Below are 19,110 nucleotides of genomic sequence, written 5' to 3'. Positions count from 1 at the left end.
TATTAACCTGATTGCGTCTATAGGTATATTCCAATTAAAAAATGTGCTTTTGTATATCAAACATACTCTCATGTTAATAAAGACATATAGAAAAAAATTTTTTGTGATTTTTATTAGCCCACAACACAACAATTATTTTGATAATAACTTGCATGCATATCAGTTGACAATTCATAGAAAAAAATTAAGACAAAGAGAAAAAAATTGATGCGTCTAAACGAATATGCCTCAGTGTATATATATATATATGAATATATATATATATATATATATATATATATATATATATATATATATATATATATATATATATATATATATATATATATATATGAATATATATATATATATATATATACATATATCTATATATATATATATATATATATATATATATATATATATATATATATATATATATATATATATATATATATATATATATATATATAGATATATATATAGATATATATATATATATATATAGATATATATATATATATATATATATATATATATATATATATATATATATATATATATATATATGAATATATATATATATATATATATACATATATCTATATATATATATATATATATATATATATATATATATATATATATATATATATATATATATATATATAGATATATATATATATATATATAGATATATATATATATATATATATATATATATATATATATATATTATATATATATATATATATATATATATATATATATATATATATGTTATATATATTTGTGTTTATTGTATTATCAGAAGCACATTATAAATTAGTTATAGTATTATCAGAAACGTATTATAATATTGTTTTTATTTAACGTTTTTATTGCTCATCATTGATAAGCAATAATAACAATAAACATTAATAATGCTGTAGAATGAAAACAGGTAGTTAGATTCTCTCCAGGTTTATTATTGAAGATTGTTTGGCTTATTTAAATTAAAGGCAGCTGTATGAAAAAAAAGTTATTTATAATAGAGACAATGAAACAAAAATATATATAATATAGCAATAAACATCATAACAAAGTCAAAATATTATTAAAGATAACACAAAACCAATAAGAATATTTTGATCAAAATTCATCTGAATCTATAACAATTAAATAAACATACAAATTCGTGTAAGTTGCTGAGATTCCAAGAAATAAGTTTTAGTTTAAGCAATAAAACTTATTCAAATAAATTAAATTATTAAAACTTGTAACAAATAAAAAAAAGTTTTTGATTTTTTTTAAAGAATTCTTCAAAATAATTAAATAATAATTACTTTTAGCCGGTAGCGAAAACGATAAATATTAAGTAGAGAAAGCACTAAATTGTAATAAAAGCACAAAACGGTAGAAGTAGCACAAACGTAATATGTAGAGAGAGCATAAAACGGTAAAAAAACATTGCGTAGAAAAAGCACAAAATAAAAAGCGGAGAAGGCTCAAATCTGTAGCGAAAGTATATATCGCGTAGAAAAAGCACAAACTACGCGTAGTGAAACCACAATTAAGGTTATTATTACTATTATTATATTGTTATTATTATTATTATTATTGTTACTACTTTTTTTAACATATATAAAATATATTATAATATAAATAAAATAACATTTGCAACTATTGATTTACAAAAATATTGTTATTTACAGTGGCTTTTATAAAATTTGCGATTTAAAAACTTTTTATTGTTACTTAAAAACTTATCGTTACTTATTTGCTTTTTCCATTTAATTTAAAATACGTAATGGATTACCTTTATTAAGTAAAGGATTAACTGTTTTAAATTTGATTAATTCAAGCATTTTTAATGGATTTTGTATTGAAAACAAATTTTTAATAAAATGTCAGAATGCTATGTCAAAATTGTAAATAAATTAATTAAATAGCGTAAGTTTAAATTTTATTTCTATAAAAAAAAAAAATTAAAGAAAAAAAAATTGTTCAACACTTTTGTCAAAAAAAATGTGTAAGTTTTAACGGATAACTATGCGAACGTTTTTAGAAGCAAAGAAAACTTTAAGAATGGCGGAGTGGTTCGGTGGATACAATGCGAATTTTTTACATGAACTTTCAGACGAACACGAATGTCCTGTGTGTAAAATGGCTCTTCGCGAACCTATTTTAACAGCGTGTGGTCATCGATTTTGTTTGTCATGCTCAGAAGAAATAAGAAAAATGTATTATTTTGCTGTTAAATAAAAAAAAGTTTTGTGGTATACGTTGTAAAGTACATTTAATCAAGTACATATATATATATATATATATATATATATATATATATATATATATATATATATATATATATACATATATGTTATATATTTTTGTTTATATATATATATACATATATGTTGTATATTTTTGTTTATATATATATATATATATATATATATATATGTATATATATATATATATATATAAATATATTTATATATATATATATATATTATATATATATATATATATATATATATATATATATATATATATATATATATATATATATATTAAATATATATAAAGAATATATGTAAAAAGAGAGAGAAATAGAGAGATTTAGAGAGGCAAATAATTGTATTTTATTATGCATACAAAATTTTCTACTTTTTACAATGATATTTCGAATTGATTAACATATGTATAAAACATCAAATTTTTTTTTAGAAACAAAGGAGTTTTTATCTGCCCATTGGATAAAACTAACTTGAAATATGAGCAGGTAACTATTTTTTTATTTATTTCTTATAATCGTTGGTCTAATGGTTTACTTTTTATACATTTTATTGATATTTTATTGTTTGTTTATTTTTTATTTTCTACTTTTAAAAATCATATTACCATTTATCATTTGTAAATTTGCCAATTTTTATAGTTTTTTACTATATCTTGGGGACTAGCGATTAGACAAAACATATCTATTTTATGCTCTGACCATTTTTATTAGTTATATAATATTTATTGTATTGATAAATTTAAACGGCAAAAAAATATAGTTATAAAAAAATAAATAAGTTCATGTGTTTATGAAAGTATATTACTGACTAAAAAATGATATAATGTTTTTTCAAATAGACTTTTCTTGATAAAGCTGTTGAAAGAGTAATACTGCAATTAAAGGTTAAATGCAACAACTACTTGAATAATTGTCAATGGACCGGAGAGTTAAGAGCAATTAATGTATGTAATTTAAATTTGGTTGTAAAATATCGAAGGGGTTGTCTAAAGATTACGTCTGGCAATTGTGGGAGGGGAAATGGTCAGCAATTTTGAGACAATTTGTTTCAGGGGAAAAGGGATTCAATTTTGTGACGCAAAATTTTTTAGTTTCACATTTTAAGTCTAGAAAAACTTTTCTACGTATTAAAGGAGTGACCAAGACCGGCGCGAAAGGTGTGTGTGACACCCCACACACCCCTCTTTTCCCCTTCTATTTACGTTTTTAGTCGTCTAATTGGGACCTTTTATACTCTCAGTCGGTAAAACGGAACTATTTTTATGAAGTTTACTAAAATTAACTTTTTAAATTGGCTTGAATTGACTTAAATTTAAATAGATTTATGTATACTCCGCTGCGTGTACGGCTTTATCAGTCAATAATTTTGCCTATATATCATGTATCATTCATAGGAAAATAAATAATAATAATATAATTATTAAAAAATAACAATGATATAACAATGTAGCTATAAAAAAATAAAAAATAATTATTATAAAGCAACAAAAATAATTAATACGCATTAAAATAAATCGTTGTAATGTTAATTAAACCTGCACGGCAGGTTTAATTAACCATATAATATTTTATTTTATTTTATTTTTTTTATATATATAACTTAAATAACTTCTTGTGTTACTTTTCAAATTACGACAGTAATTTTAGAAGTATGACAAGATGTTATTTAAGTTCTATATTTATCAAAAATTAAATCTCTGTAGGCATGTGTCCATTTAGTTGATTTATACAACTTTATATCAAACTATAGGAGTGCAAAAAAGAATATATGTACAATCTACTTACCATATTCCCCTGTGTAAGTTGTCCATGTATATAACTGCACTGCGACTTTGGCCATATCAGTAAATTTTTGTTCGAATTGATTGCTATTCGGTGAAACTTTAAAAATTATAATAAATAAATAAATATAGTTATAACTAAATAACAATAATAACTATAGTTATGATTATAAACATAGGTAATATAATAAAAATAAAAATAAGTAAATGTAATTAAAAATAATTAATATAGTTGTAATTGAACAACAATAATAACTAAAAAATTTAAAACTTTTTTCAAATAAAACATAAAATTTCAAAAACTAGTTCTCCTATTAAAAAATGATCCCTCACCCTGGTCACCTTGTCACCCTTGTCAGCCGTGCCTTATATTACAAGATCTTCACTGCTCTACGGCAATACTAAGGCATTTGTAAAAATTAAAATATATTTTGCCTAAAAATTACAGTTTTTAAGTAGGGTTATTAGTTCTACGTGCGTAAAAGTTATGGTTTTCGAAGTAATATTACATGAAAAATAGTAATTTTTACATTAATTGTAATGTAATCATTTGATAACTAAAAAAATTTTGGAAAACTTAAATTATTATCCTAATTTAAACGATAGAAACAAATTTAAGTGGGGAGGAAGGTACATAATTGTTGCCCAATTTTGGGGGAGGGGGTAGAGGGGTTAGTAAAGCATGGCAGTTTGTTACAAGAGGTGGAAGGAGGAAGGGATTTAAAATTATTAAATATTGCTTGGCGTAATTTATGGACAACCTCCAATACAGCAAATTAACTCAAGGTTTTCGAAGGCATATTCGTAGTGGTGGTAAACAGTTATTAAGTAATCGATTAGGAAATAATTGATTAATTAGTTAATTTATTGCTTTAAATCTATGACACTGTTATAATTTTTTAAATTTATGTTTAGTTGCTATAATGAAAGTTAAGCATATTTTTAAAAACAACAAAAATTATTTCAACTATTCCGGTAATGGTGAGAAATGTTAACAAATAATATTTTTACATCGCGGAGTACAGTAGCCTGACCACAATAAACAATGACTTCTGGAAAAAGTCGTTCTAATGTTTGGAAGTATTTTTTATTGGAAAGTAAAACAATGTTATTATATAAGTGCAAAAATTGTTTATTCAAACTTAAATTTCATTATTTGATTTTAGGCTATTTATGTCATATAGAGTACAAACATAAAGTTTTTCCTACTAAAATTGTTTCAGAAAAGACAAAAAACATATAGCTAAGTGTTGCTGCCTATTATAATAAAAAAGGTAAGAAACCAAAAAAGTACTATCTTGTTTAACAGCTGTTGATTGTATTTCTTTCTTAACTTTGGCTGATAGTAATGATATTATTAATGGCTGGAAAGGGCAAAAAATCCCAGATAATCGACATGCTACAAAGGTAACTGTTATGAACTACGCTTGCTCAATAAAATTAAAAATTACTCAAGAGCTTCAATAAAAAAGAATTATCTGGAATAAAAATTCCTAATATTTTCTTGATGAGTGGATTTCAGGTGAAACTACCCGTGCAGCACATTCAGTATGGCTAAAATCAAAACAACGTCAGAGTTGTTGAGCCGACATTCCCAACATTCACCTAAGGTGTTGCGTTGCTTGGCACACCTAAGGTGTGCCTTTTTCACCTAAGGTGTGCCATTTTCATAAAATTTTTATCTGAAAAAGGCACACCTAAGGTGTGCCTTTTTCAGATAAAAATTTTATTATGGTCTTGAAATAATTAGAATTAAATGTTCAATTTCCACTGACTGCTTTAAGAGTCATAATAAAACAATTTTTGCTTTTCTTAACGTTTTATTTTCAATAAATGCAAGGTTGTTTTTTCTTATGTAATCGAAAATTTCCACATATTAAATTTAACAAAAAACAGCGCATTCCTTTAATTTTAATCAGAACTTAAAATTCAAAATGATGATTTTCTTTAAAAATTTCAATAGGTTTTTAAGAGGAGCCAATGCTTTCACAAGTTCTTGCTGTTGAAATCAACTAGACAATTTTGTAGGTTTCGCAAATATTCTGGATGGTCTGTTGGCCTCTTGAATCTTTACCAATGCGTCCTGAAGTTGTGATGCAATGCTTCTGTGGCCTGCTTACTGTACTGGTCAAGAGATTTCTTTCTGTGATCAATGAATTCCTTGACATGAAAGAAAACGGCGTTGACTTTAGAGGTCAGACTTGCCTTTGGCATATAAAGCAAGGAACTTTTGAACTGTGTGATTTTTCAGCATAGTTACTCTGCAACTGATTTTTAAAACAAGAGGACACAATTGCATCAAACTTTCTGAGTTTATCAATCCATGGAAAAACTTGGAATGCTGAGTCTTCTTCAGCAAGTCTTTGAAGAAGATCAACATGTTTCAAAGTTTTTGGCACTCATTGTCAGCAAACTGGCCTCTATGAAATGGCTGAAGCTTGATGTGAAGTGCTTTTGGCCATTCACCAGCTTTATCCCAGGTTTCTTTCAGTTTTTTAAACAAATGGTTCACCTCACCAAGTAAAAGATGAAGTTCCATGGGTGGGATCTTGTCAAGAACAAAAGTAGAGTCATGCACATCTAAGAGTGGAACATGAGCAACATTTTGAAATTGTTTGGCCTTCTAATGGTCTATACCTGAATCTTGAAATAAAGCAAAGCACTTTCTTATTGAGCCAAAAGTGCGGTGTTTTACACATTGTGACAAGTTACGGTGATCCGCATCACACCAAGTACATGGATAAAAACTGGCATGTGATTGAAGCCCGCAAACAAGGTTTGCTAACTTCATGTCAGAGGACAAATAAAAATCTACTCCACTTGGAAAAATTAAAGACAAGATGTTTTTGAGGTTATCATAATTTTCAGGAACATCCTCAGCAAATGCAACGAGAAGTTGGCTCCTGTCTCTGTCTCTGGGTGTTTGAAATAACACAGCCTTTTTATCTGGTGGTGAATTAAATGGAAGTGTTGTTTCTTCTTCTTGAATGCCAAGACTGACTTTAAAGAAACCACCTCCACCATCGATGCCCAACTTCACCAAGTAGTCACCTTGAACGTGATGTTGCAACAAGACATTATTCAGTAGCTCAAACAGATTTTTGCAGTGAACCAAAAGTTGTTTTCTAGACTGCAGCTTGTCATTTGAAATGGATATGTATGTGTGTGAGAACTGGTCTGCCAATTGCTTTTCAATGTCGAGAAACTTTTCTTTAAATCTTGGCTCAACAACTTTTGCATTTGTGACTTGGTTTAATGTAGATGCAAGTTTTTTGATATTGCTATTAGACAGTCCAGTGTTGTTTTGTATGCAGACAAGATCTTTAGCTCGTAGAAGTGGCACATCACCAAACAGTGTCTTGGGGTTTAAAAGAGCTTTAGGAAAGAAATTTGAAAAACAACAACTTGAGACACTTAAAAAGCGTGGCCTTATTAAAATGCAAAACATTTTATGTAGTACTTTTACTGTTGAATTATTAGGCAAGATTCCCTTTACCTGGAGTAATTGGCATGGGACGGCCTTCATCGCTTTGCGCAATTCTAACAGTTCCATGAGGCGAGGACTGTTTTGCTGAGATAACAGTCGATGCAATCTGTTCACTGGCTTTTGGATCCTTTGACGCAAGTTCTTTAAGATTTTCTCTAAAGGTGTATTAATTGCACTGATGTGACACTCCTCTTGCAACAAGTGTAAGACAGTCTTAACATCTTCTTTGATTTTGTGAAGCTCCTGAAGTTTCTGATTTGTCTAATGGGTGCTTATGAAGTGCTTTCAAATAACCGATTTGACAAATAATGCAATAACAAAGCTGACCACGTCTCTCTGGTCTAACCAGGACTTCTGTAAAATCATAAAGTTGTGGGAGAGCCACATTTTCACTTTTTTCACCTTTGCACTTTTTTCCTAAAAGAACCCTGCAGGTATTGAATATTCCACTTGGAATTCGTGAGTCAGAAAAGTCAAGTGTGAATGAAACTGATTTCTTAATTTGTTCAATCAAAAAACTTGTCAATTCTTGAGTCCAAATTTGTTCAAACATAGGTAACAAACTGTTTTCCTACAGTCATCATGCTTTTTAATAGAATTTGGCATTTTTGCATTAAAGTTAAAAAAAAGTTGTCATGCAGGATTTAACACTTGACAAAAACTGCTTTTTCCTTAAATTACAAACACTTGTTTAAAATTAAATATTACTCACTAGGGTTTTGTAATATAACAAAATGCTTTTAATACAATTTCTAACTTCTTTTTATGATTTTATTCCAAAGATACATATTGTACCATTTTGCAAACTTTTTGGACAATGCAGAAAACTTTAAATTGAATTTTTTTCTTGGACGGTCATAAAAGATTTCAATTTTTGGATTTTTCTTATCAGGACGGTGTGTATATTGTTCCCACCAAAAGTTTTTTCCGGTGCTTTTCGGAGTAATTATTCTCATTTTTAGACAAGTGTGAACAGTTAACATTGTTATTGAAAAGTTAAGTGATTTTGGCTTGAATTTGGTCAATGATTTATTTGATTGTGTTTTATAACTGATAGTGCATCAGTTATGAAAAAAATGGGACAAGAACTAGGAGTTACCCACCATCTTTGCTATTGTCATGGAGTTTATCTTGGGTATGTGATCTCTTTATAAGAAAAAAAGTTCACTTATTAAAAAAACTGAATAAGAACTTCTTAAAAATGAAGCAAATTAAGGTAAAGAATCTTTTTCTGATTCTATTGATAAAGACAATGAAGAATGATGAAATGATGAAAGTGTCAGTTCTAATGATAATGAAATGCTTCGTAAAATTATTAAACTGTTTAGAAAATTACTACTTGAAAATTAAACTTTCAAAAATTTGTCGATCATATTGAGGATTAGCCTGTTTTTTGTTACTAGCCTGTAACAAAAGGATTAGGATTAGCCTGTTTTTGTTACTAAAACAAGATTTAATTTTCTTATTAGTAAGTTAAAAAAATTCTAAAAATTAAAAAAAACTTTATTGGAAAAACTCTTGTCAATATAACTATAACAGATTTGATTTTATATGAAGAAAAAACACGCATCTCTGATATTGTTCAGGCTCTTAATGTAATAAAATTAAGTGCTATGGCATGGGAAAAGGAGACTGTGATCTGATAAAATCTGATCAAATAATTTTTTTTTACAACAAAATTTAAAAAAAATAAAAAACTAACATGGTCAAAAGTTATTTACTGTTGTTTCTGAGTGAATTACTGAAAAAAAAAATATGTTATTGCTGGTTTACTATGCTATTTATATAATTCAAATGACTTTAAATTAGATTCAGAGTTACCAGATATTCTTTTTAAATACCCTAACAACAATGAAATATCTATATTAGCTCATAAAGTTTACTTACGTTTATTTCTACATGAAAAAGTAGAAGCAGCACTTGAGTCTACATGTGTTGCCGAACCAATGAGAAAAAAATTAAAGATGAAGAATCATCAGAAATGACATTAAATATAACTTCTGCAGCTGGTAATACTAAATGACTGTTAAGTCATCCCCTCCTACTTATATTAGTAATTAGTAATTCATCCTCTAACTTACATAAGTATGGCTTACTAAAAATTACTTACTTATATAAATAATAAGTGATCGTCCTACTTATATACATAAGTAGTAAGTCATTGCGTCAAAAAGTTTTGACTTGTATTAAAACAAGAAATGGCAGTACTTTAAAGTACTGGAATAAAACCAAGCTCTTTAAAAAAGACTTACAATACCAAGCTAAGCCTTCCACTATTACAAACTAATTGGTTAATTTGAACTACCTTTAAGTCAGCTACACGTATATATAAATTTTTTTAGCAAAAAATTTGAAGTAATTTTTTAATATTTTTAAATAAACTTATTTTTTTGTTAAAATGTGTCTTATAATAAAATTTTACAGTGATACCTGTATTAAAAAATTTCTAATGAGATACAAAAAAGAACTGCTAAAATGATTTGAGGAAATAGCTTATTAGCAGCATTTTAAAAACCAAACAGTTTTATAAGTTAAAGTTATTCTAAAATAATTTACAATAATTTAAATGTTTTTCTATTTAAGAATCATTTAATATTTTGTGAATATCAAGAAGTAAAATGCCTCAACAAACGCTGTTCTACTTCACTTATGAGTAAAGAACTATGTGATCACATGGAAACAAAATGCATTTATCGTTCGATTACCTGTCAACATTGCAATCAAAAGATTCTTTTTTTTGAAAAGCAAGTAAAAGCATTTTTTTTCTTAATCTTTAAAAATTTGTTTAGTATTTCCAAAAAAATGTTTTTTATTTATTTCTTTCAAAGTTTTATTTTCTATTAAAGCCATTCTTAAAATTTGAACATTTTATTAAATAAGTTGTACTATAAAAAAAATAAACTTTAAACCTTTAATAAGTTTGTTTACAAAAAAATGAAACTATACGCATTATACAATTACAAGTAAACATATCGTTTTTTAATTCTTTGATAAAGTTTTTTAATTTGTTGGAAAAAAGGTTTTTATTGTAAGTTTTTATTAAGTAAATAATTTAATATGGGCAGAATAATAGTGGTAAATTTATTATTGTAAAATTTAAACTGCACACGCCGTAGTTGTACATGTTCATTAAACTCTAAATTCAAATGATTTAACAACATTTTCTCTTTGTGTTTTTGATGGAAAGGTTTTATCCATCAGGGGATACAAAAAAAAAAAAAAAAAGCAGAAGTTGCAGTTGCAAAATGCAACCAATTTCTTCAAAATGACCCATTCAAGACATTCAATTTGATAAAAAATATTTTTTCTTGACTTGGAATAACCTTATATAAGGGTAAATGTTGATACAATCACTCATGCGCAAATAACAATCAACATTTATACTAAAAATAGAAATTTAAATTGAATACTAATGACAAATTCCAAATATAAATATAAACTCTTTTCACTCTCCTGGAAACTTGATAGTAGACTACGATGGACTTATTGTTAGCCTTGCTGGTGGTTTGCTGATCCATTATTATAATTTATTTGCAATTTTTTTATAGTTGACATTTTTACATACTAGTTAAGTAGCTCTATATTGGGCTAAATAAAGTCAACTCAAACAGTTATAAAAAATTCAAGAAAAATACTTAATAAATCAGTAGTAAAAATCAAAAATAACGAGTTATTTAAAGCTTGCGTAAATTAAACAGACGAATTTATAAATCTTCAATGTCTTTGACATAAGTCATGCATAATTTGCTGGGACAGTGTTTCTGAGTACAATTTTGAGTTGTTATTTAAATTCTTTCAGAGTTAATGCTGATTTGCCACTCATTGGTCCCGAATTCCAAATTGATGAACCCAAATGTAAAAGGGACTCTAGAGCGTATTTCATGGTTTGTACGTTGTTATATGCAAATATATTCCCAATTAGAAAGTATTGCAAAAAAAATATTTCTTCCATCGATTTATGGGCAAGCCCCAATTAAACTTTAAAAGTTTTTGTAACCAAGACATGTAAATTGATAACGAGATTGATTGTTTTGATAAACAATTCTAAGGGCTCTTTCGCATTTTCTGTTAATACGATTGTTAAGTTTTCTGGTATGAAACAACCAGATTAATGGACAATAAGAAGAATGAGATGTAATAAAAACGTTAATTATAAGTTTTCTTTGATTTAAAGGCATAAAAGAAGCGGTTTTTGCGGTTCCCATAAACCTTCTTAAATTAAGTACATACCAAATTCAATATCGGGGACCTTTAGTTTGGAAAATATTTCTTCCAATCTTTAGTAAAAAACAAAACTTCGTTTTAAACTGCACTTTGCAAAGTTTTAAGGATGATTCAAAACGGTGTTTACTGAACATGGAATTCGAGATATTAGATTTCAAATACCTTTTTTGAAAACAATTTAAAGGTTTGGACTGAATGGCCTGAAAATAAATTAAATCTTTATCACTTTCTTTAGCTTTTATTAAAATGGTTTCTAACCATTAGTAAAAAAGATAACGAAAATAAAATTGTCTTTTTCGTTCATATTTTTAATGATATTAAATAATCAGCCCAAATACTTATGTTTACATATATTGCATTTTTCTTTTTACTTAAACAACGCATTTTGTTTTTGTGTTTTTATAACTTTCATGATTTTCTTTCGTTTTTACTTTTTTATTTTTAAAATTATTCTGCTGGAAGATTGTTAGCAACAAATTATTTTATTGATGAAGTATTTGATTTGTTTTGTTTTTGTATTTATACTGTCTTTTTGTCTTTTATCATTTATTGTGCATGTAAATTTTTGTGCGACGGGGCTCGGTGATAAAACAACCTGTCTTCTTCTTGCTCCGGCCAGGATTTTTCTTTTATTGTAATTTCTTTTTTGTAATATTTATCAACGGAAAAATAAATAAATAATAAAAAAAAAAAGGAAAAATAATAATATTTTGATATTTATCCAATCAGCTTTCATACCATTTCATACCATGAAGAAAATTGATATGCAGCGTTTTGCAGGTCACTCACAACAGAATTTAAGTCATTTTTTGCACTGAAAGGAGTGTTATCAACAGCTTATCCTGCAATATCAACGTTGGGTAAAAATAGAAATATATTGCTTATAAAGATCTTTAATTGTAATGGACCTAAAATTGAGCCTTGTGGAATGTCAAACAAAGTATTAGATCAAGAGCTATATCATTCATTTATTTTCACTATATGTTTTGTATTACTAAGATACGATTGAATGAGCATTAATGCGTTTCTGCTGCGACCATATGCATTCAATTTAGCAATAAGCAAAGCATACGGAATGCAATTAAAAGCTTTTGAAAGGTCTGTAAGCAAAACCTAAAATGTCCTTTTTTATCTTGCATTTTCTCTATTTTTTCAGTCATAGTTATTAAACATTGTTGAGCGCTATGGTATTTACAAAAACCGTGTTGGAGCTTAGAAAAGTTATTTTCAAAAAAGCTGTTAAAATCCTCATATATACACTTTTCATACACCTTTTCATATGTTTGGTATTATACTGATAGTCGGTAATAATTTTTAACAGCTTTTGAACCTTTTTTATGTAGTGGTAAAACATCTGTATTTTTTAATTGATCAGGGGAAAGCAACTATTTAAAACAGATTTTTTATAGTCATAGTAAACAAAGTGAAAATATCATTGCTTTCTTTTATAATTTTAGTTGATACGTCAGATTTTTATTTGACTTTGAGGTTTTTAATTTGCATATATATTTTCTTATTTCGTCAACTTTTTTTGGTTTAAATGTAAAAGATGGTGAACTTTTATATAATTTTTTTATCTCAAGTATACCTGGGTGTGTTGAGTATCAAATTATGGAATCCTCCACCGGGTCTTATGTACTTAAAATAGCAACTTCAATTTATTGTTAGTGAGTGGTTTTTCTTAATAGGCTCACGCAAAAGTTCCTTTGACGAATATGTGCAATTTTAGATGCATATAATTTTTCCACCTTGTAACGATTTTTTTTTTTGAGGCTTAATTTAACAAACATTAGTGGTGGAATATCTATTCTTATATACAGCATTAAACCTCCACCCTTTTTGTTCAATCGAATCTGTAGGGTTGACAGTAACCTTCAACTTGAAACCGGATTGATGGGAAAGAATTGTCAAGTTTTGTTTCAGTTGTTAGTATAGTATTAACTTCGTCACGAACTAATTCTTTAGTTGTTCAAACTTATTCCTTATGGAATTGACGTTGATGTTTCCAATTATTAGTTTAGTTGCATTATGTTTCTAATTTCATTCAGTTCGGTAAATTGGGACAAGTTTAAATTTTAGTTTTAGGTTTTTGTTACTACGAATGCTTCACTTTCTTTTTGGGAAGTTGAGGCACCGTAGTCGGTTGCCTCAGACAACAAATCGAAAGGGCTACTCAAGAATATTTTTATTTCGTAAAATTTTGTTGAGTTATTTCTTTTCATAGAGTGCATTAAATTGAATATTGAAAATTTAATTTGAATCTCATTTGGTATTGAATTGAGGGTGTAATTGGAACAATTCGTCATCTAAATGAAAAAATTAGACAGCATGAAAAGTCACGCATCCATATTTTTGCTTCTTTTGTGTGTGCCAGATGGAAATCAGAAATTGTTGAGACAAGCATCATAAAAATTCAATAAATAAACAATCCAATTTTTAGAGAGAATTTCTTAAGCGAATTAATAATATTATTTCGACTCTTTCAAAACTTTGTCTGCCTTTTTGAAATTTTCTAAATAGAAATCAAATGCGGCGCTCGCGAAAAAAAATTAAAATTTCCACGGATTTTACGTAATGGCATTTATTTTACGGTACAATTTTGTGATTAATTAAGTTTTGATTCGTCAATAATAAATGATCATGTCAATATTTTGAAAAAAGCCCAAGTTTATGATCTGTCCAGAACCCAAGTTAGTGCACAACATTTTTTACAAAATTTTTATAGAACAACGGAAACGTCTCACCAAAGGGTAAAAAACGTTTAATACCAACCAATTTGGAAATAAACTGTCTAATTTTGGAAAGAAAACGTCCAATGTAATAGGGTGCGCCATTTTTAAACAATTTTTCAATCAACCAACTGGATGAGATGACCGGTTGGACAAAACAATTATGCGCTGAAAAAAAATTTTGAAGTCCATTTTTATGGTCCCTCCTTTTACAGTTTGTGCCAGAAAGTCTCTACTTTTTTAACATAAAAGTGGCGACCTTAAACATTGAAATAAAAGACCAATTTTTATGCTATAAACTCTAAAAGCCCATAATATTAATTAAGAAATGATTGGTAAGTTTAGATTAAATTTAATATTTTATTTAATAGTTTATATTTAATTGAATAGCGATCAAATATAATACACGTCTGTTACTAACAAAAACAAACTTTATTATTTTAACTTTATTTGCAGAGGAAAATAAATAAGGTACAAGTGCGTCAACAGTATTTCCATAAAAATATGCACAATAAGTTGCAATTATAGGTGTTTCTAAAAATATTTCATCTAGAGATATACATTCCGCCAAACGTACACGGTACTGAAAAAATATCATCATAATACTTTAGTAAACGTTTCGGACAAATTTAAACTAAGAACTTATATAAAGAGTCTGTGCTTTGACATAGCTGCAACTGGAAAATACTGAGAAGTATTCCGACGCAAACATTAGGTTCTGTCAAATACACAGTTCAATTATATTACTGCATGTCGAAGACTTGTTTACAAGGTTCACTCTAAACATTTTTGGGAAAAAGTTCACATTAGTGAAACTTATGCTCCTGAAAATATGATGTTCAAAGTTTTTCAGACTAAAAGATTGACAAAGCTGCAATTAAACGAACATATCTAAATAATATACCAATATTGATTTTTTATTTATTACCAAAAAACAGATTGAAGAAACTGTTTAATTTTGTAATAATGCACTTGTAATTCCTAAAACTCCAAATTACTCATGCACGTTTTATGGCAAAGTCTGGGTAATATGTTAAAATTCTTATTAAGTTTAAGTAATCAGATTGTCTATCAATTGGCAAATTACAAAAGAAATCGGTAAAATGGCTGAATTTATTTCTATATTTTATATTGTGTGGTTTGTGCGTTCTTCTTTAATTTTCTCCGCACCTTTTTAAGGCATAAAAGCATACCGACAGATGGTTCAGTATAAGAATTGGTTAGAATATTATAATCAAGGAGATACTGACATACTAGAGGAAATTAAAAAATATTGAAGTTAATTGAAAGACATACGTGGAATTTCGATCAAACCTCGAATCCATTATGTCTCGCAGATAAAGAACTCGAAGATAATGAGAAAGAAAGTTACAAACTTTCTTTTCTCACAACCTTTTCCGTGGAATTTTTAGTATGTTAAATTGAGTAAAGGCAATTATAAACCTTGGCTGAAAAGTCTTTCATCTTTCTGGGGCTTTAACAACCAATTTAAAATTTTTATTGATTTTTTTCGCCGACTATATGAAGTTAACGACTGCTCTGAGCGGGTAACTAAGCTTGTGTCAGAATTGTTCACAATGAAGAGGACAAGCAAGATATAATGTTGGTCGTTCAGCAAAGTAAGGATCAATTCAAGGAGTTTGAAAAAGTACAAACAACGGAGAATCTCAAAAAAAAATGACGCTTACAAAGCATAATTTGGAGAATATTTATTCAATTTTTCACCAAACAAATGAAGAAAAATTTGTTGAGTTATAGATTTACAAACCACTTTTAAAGAATTTTTTTCTTGATTATTTACTTATTTATAACTGCTGACCTTAAAAATTTTTTCATATACTTTTCTTAGCTAAAAATTTATTTTTTGCAATAATATCGCAGCTACTTAAGATCGAGAAAAATAAAATTGTTTTATTATAAAGCATATTTTGCAGCGCCTAAACAAAAATCTATTCAAACTTTTTTATAAAAATAAAGTTTCAAGGCAGATGATACATAAAAATTTGGTAAAAATAAATAAAATGGATGTAGGGATGGGGGTGGGGAGAAACCAACCCTTTTGCCTTTTTGCCGCCCATCTCTAGCCCCTCTAAAGAAGGCCCGTGTATTACAAGTTTAAAAGTGCAATTTGGCTTTAATTAATCTTCGCAAACAAGAATTTAATGAAATTTGTCACGGAAAGTTCGAGAAATAAAAAAATTGGTCAACTGATATATCCATAAACTGACCTAAATTTAGAAGTTTGGGTCATTTTTCAGTGTCAAGCCAATGAGGGTCAGCGCTTTTTTAAAAATATAACTTGACAACCAAATCTAAACTAATACTTATGCTTTTTCAACTTCATAGAAGAGAAAAAATCTATTTTATTTCAATGTTTAATCTTTTTTTTTTAAAAATTGGGGGTAAAGAGCACATATTGCAAAAGCCTTAAAAATCCGTTTGAAAAATTACTTTTTATCTTAAAACAACTTCTATTTAACTGGTCAACTAACCCAGTTGGTTGATATTAATTTGAAAAATTAGTTGAAAAATGACGCATCCACTGACCAACAAAATGGAAATGAGTTAAAAAACTTAACTTAAAGGTGCTATTTTCTTGAATATTCCATTATTTATGATGCTGTTTCAAATTCTTGATATAAATGTTTTAAATTCAATATTCTGGAGAAAGCTTCATTCAATGAATCTCAACTTTTCCATAAACAAGCATGTCAAACATAAACTAAAACTTCTCAAAGACTATTGAAACTAAGCTGGGAGCTTATCCTAAAAAAATTATGAACTCACTGTCTTTATCCAAAATCTGTGTTTCTAAGAAATACTCATCAATAGTAACTCAATTAAGAACTAATAAACTCATAGCCATGTTTCCACGTTCTATACATTTTGATCTGTAGTTGCTATAATGACTGAATATGGATTAAGGTACCAAGTATGTTAAAGTATGGATGTATAAACAGCTTGTGTCCATGTTTTAGAGCACAAGCTGTTTCAGTTTGCTGATTTGAAGGTGTTTTGCTCAAGCTGTTTTCAAGCTGTTTGCTGAAACTTTTTTATTTGCAAATATACTTTCAAATCCGAATATTTAAGGCTTAGATTTATTTACGTCTTATTTTGAAATAAATAACATGCATATTTTATGCATTTGCTTAAGTTTGTATATTTATTATAAAACAATAAGTCAGATAGTGAACTTGAGTCCGAGCTTAGCTCAGCATTTAGAAAATATTCAGTGTAAAAATGGATACAAAATTTATCAAATAAGTATTTTCATTCCTGCTTTTTTCATTGATTTCAGGGTTTTTTTCTATCAGTAGAAACAATTTTAAATAAGTTAAACGTTTATTCATGTATTCATTGTTCATGATGAGCAGCTCCAGAAGTGTAAAGTATGAATGTGTCGGTGACTGATAGTACCATCATAAAACATTTTGCAATTCAGGTTTAGGGTTAGGGTTTAGGGTTATCTTACTCAATCCTAACTAACATTTTCATTCTTAATAAAAAACTTTGCTGAGTTATTTTGAACTTTAACAAAACTGTTAATTGAAAAGTACTTTTAGAAATATTTGGAACCTGTCTGATGTTTAAGGATCAACTTTATTTTCCTAATTTTTTAATTTAAAAAATTTTAATGAAATCCAAAATCTATTGATAAACTTTGATTTTATTTTGGAGGATTTAAATAATTTAAAAACATTTACTCCCTCAAATATCTGTGGTCAAAAATTTCAGGGATTGTTTTTGTCACGAACCTTAAACTGCTGTAGTTTCAATAAAAAAACAACCTTTACTTAATAAAACCTTTACTTAATAAAACAACAATTTACTAAATAATATAAAGAGTTTGAAATTTGAAACATGCCTCGAAGATATTTCAAGCACGATTTTGACTTTTTTTCCCCTTCATAGTAAATGAGTATAAACTAAAAATATTATTAAAAATTTGATATTTTTCATGAGTTTAATCAAAACCATATTTAAAGTAAAATAATTTAAATTTGTGCGTAAGGCGTATAAAGTGGGAGGATGTTTTCACTTTTAAAATTTTTTTTTAAAACTTTTTTTAAACAGTTTACTAAATGTTGTAATTTAAATGTTATATTCTATATTTAAGCCTAAATATAAAAACAACAATTTTTATTAACAAAGAGCATAACTAAAAGTGTACTTTACAAATGAAAGTTAGATAGGTAGCAAAATTGTGTGATATCATATATTTTGTATATGAAAGTGATATAGGTGTAAAACTTATACATATATTTTGTATATGAAAGTATATAGGTGTATACATATATTGTATGTATAATACATATACTGTATGTATAATACATATATGTATAATACATATATTTTGTATATGAAAGTATATAGGCGTAAAACTTCTCATATAAAAATTTATCAAGCTTATACAAATTTTAAATTTTCTCAGCCAAAATAAACTTTTCAGAAGATTTAAATTAGCAATTTTTTTACTTAATTTTTTTTTAATTAATAAGCAGAGGTCAAAAAGTTGCTTCCATTATACACAGACAAATATGCGGTTCTTAATATTCGGTTCCAAAATATTCGGTTCTTGACAAAAATATGAAAAAATAAAATCTATAAATACATTTAAAAAAACAATAAAAA

At 27.2% G+C, this 19,110-nt stretch overlaps 1 protein-coding gene across 5 annotated transcripts in view; it reads left to right on the top strand.

Annotated features, from left to right (window-relative positions):
* The first annotated feature begins 1,355 nt into the window (after positions 1 to 1,355).
* LOC136082050 (TNF receptor-associated factor 6-like) overlaps positions 1,356 to 19,110 on the top strand; it is an 84,811-nt gene continuing 67,056 nt past the window's right edge. For 2 of the 5 annotated variants that reach the window (XM_065800626.1, XM_065800629.1), the window contains exons 1-4: positions 1,946 to 2,201; positions 2,689 to 2,743; positions 3,097 to 3,201; positions 10,109 to 10,273. In XM_065800626.1, the coding sequence (XP_065656698.1) occupies positions 2,011 to 2,201; positions 2,689 to 2,743; positions 3,097 to 3,201; positions 10,109 to 10,273 (516 nt within the window). In that variant the 5' untranslated portion in view covers positions 1,946 to 2,010. Of the gene's footprint in view, positions 1,537 to 1,825; positions 1,912 to 1,945; positions 2,202 to 2,688; positions 2,744 to 3,096; positions 3,202 to 10,108; positions 10,274 to 19,110 lie in introns of those variants that run through there. The other 3 variants (XM_065800628.1, XM_065800627.1, XM_065800630.1) reach the window with 3 other exon arrangements.

Source organism: Hydra vulgaris, chromosome 06 (genome assembly GCF_038396675.1).
Source record: "Hydra vulgaris chromosome 06, alternate assembly HydraT2T_AEP".
Taxonomy (NCBI): domain Eukaryota; kingdom Metazoa; phylum Cnidaria; class Hydrozoa; order Anthoathecata; family Hydridae; genus Hydra; species Hydra vulgaris.
This window is presented reverse-complemented; position numbering and strand designations above follow the sequence as displayed.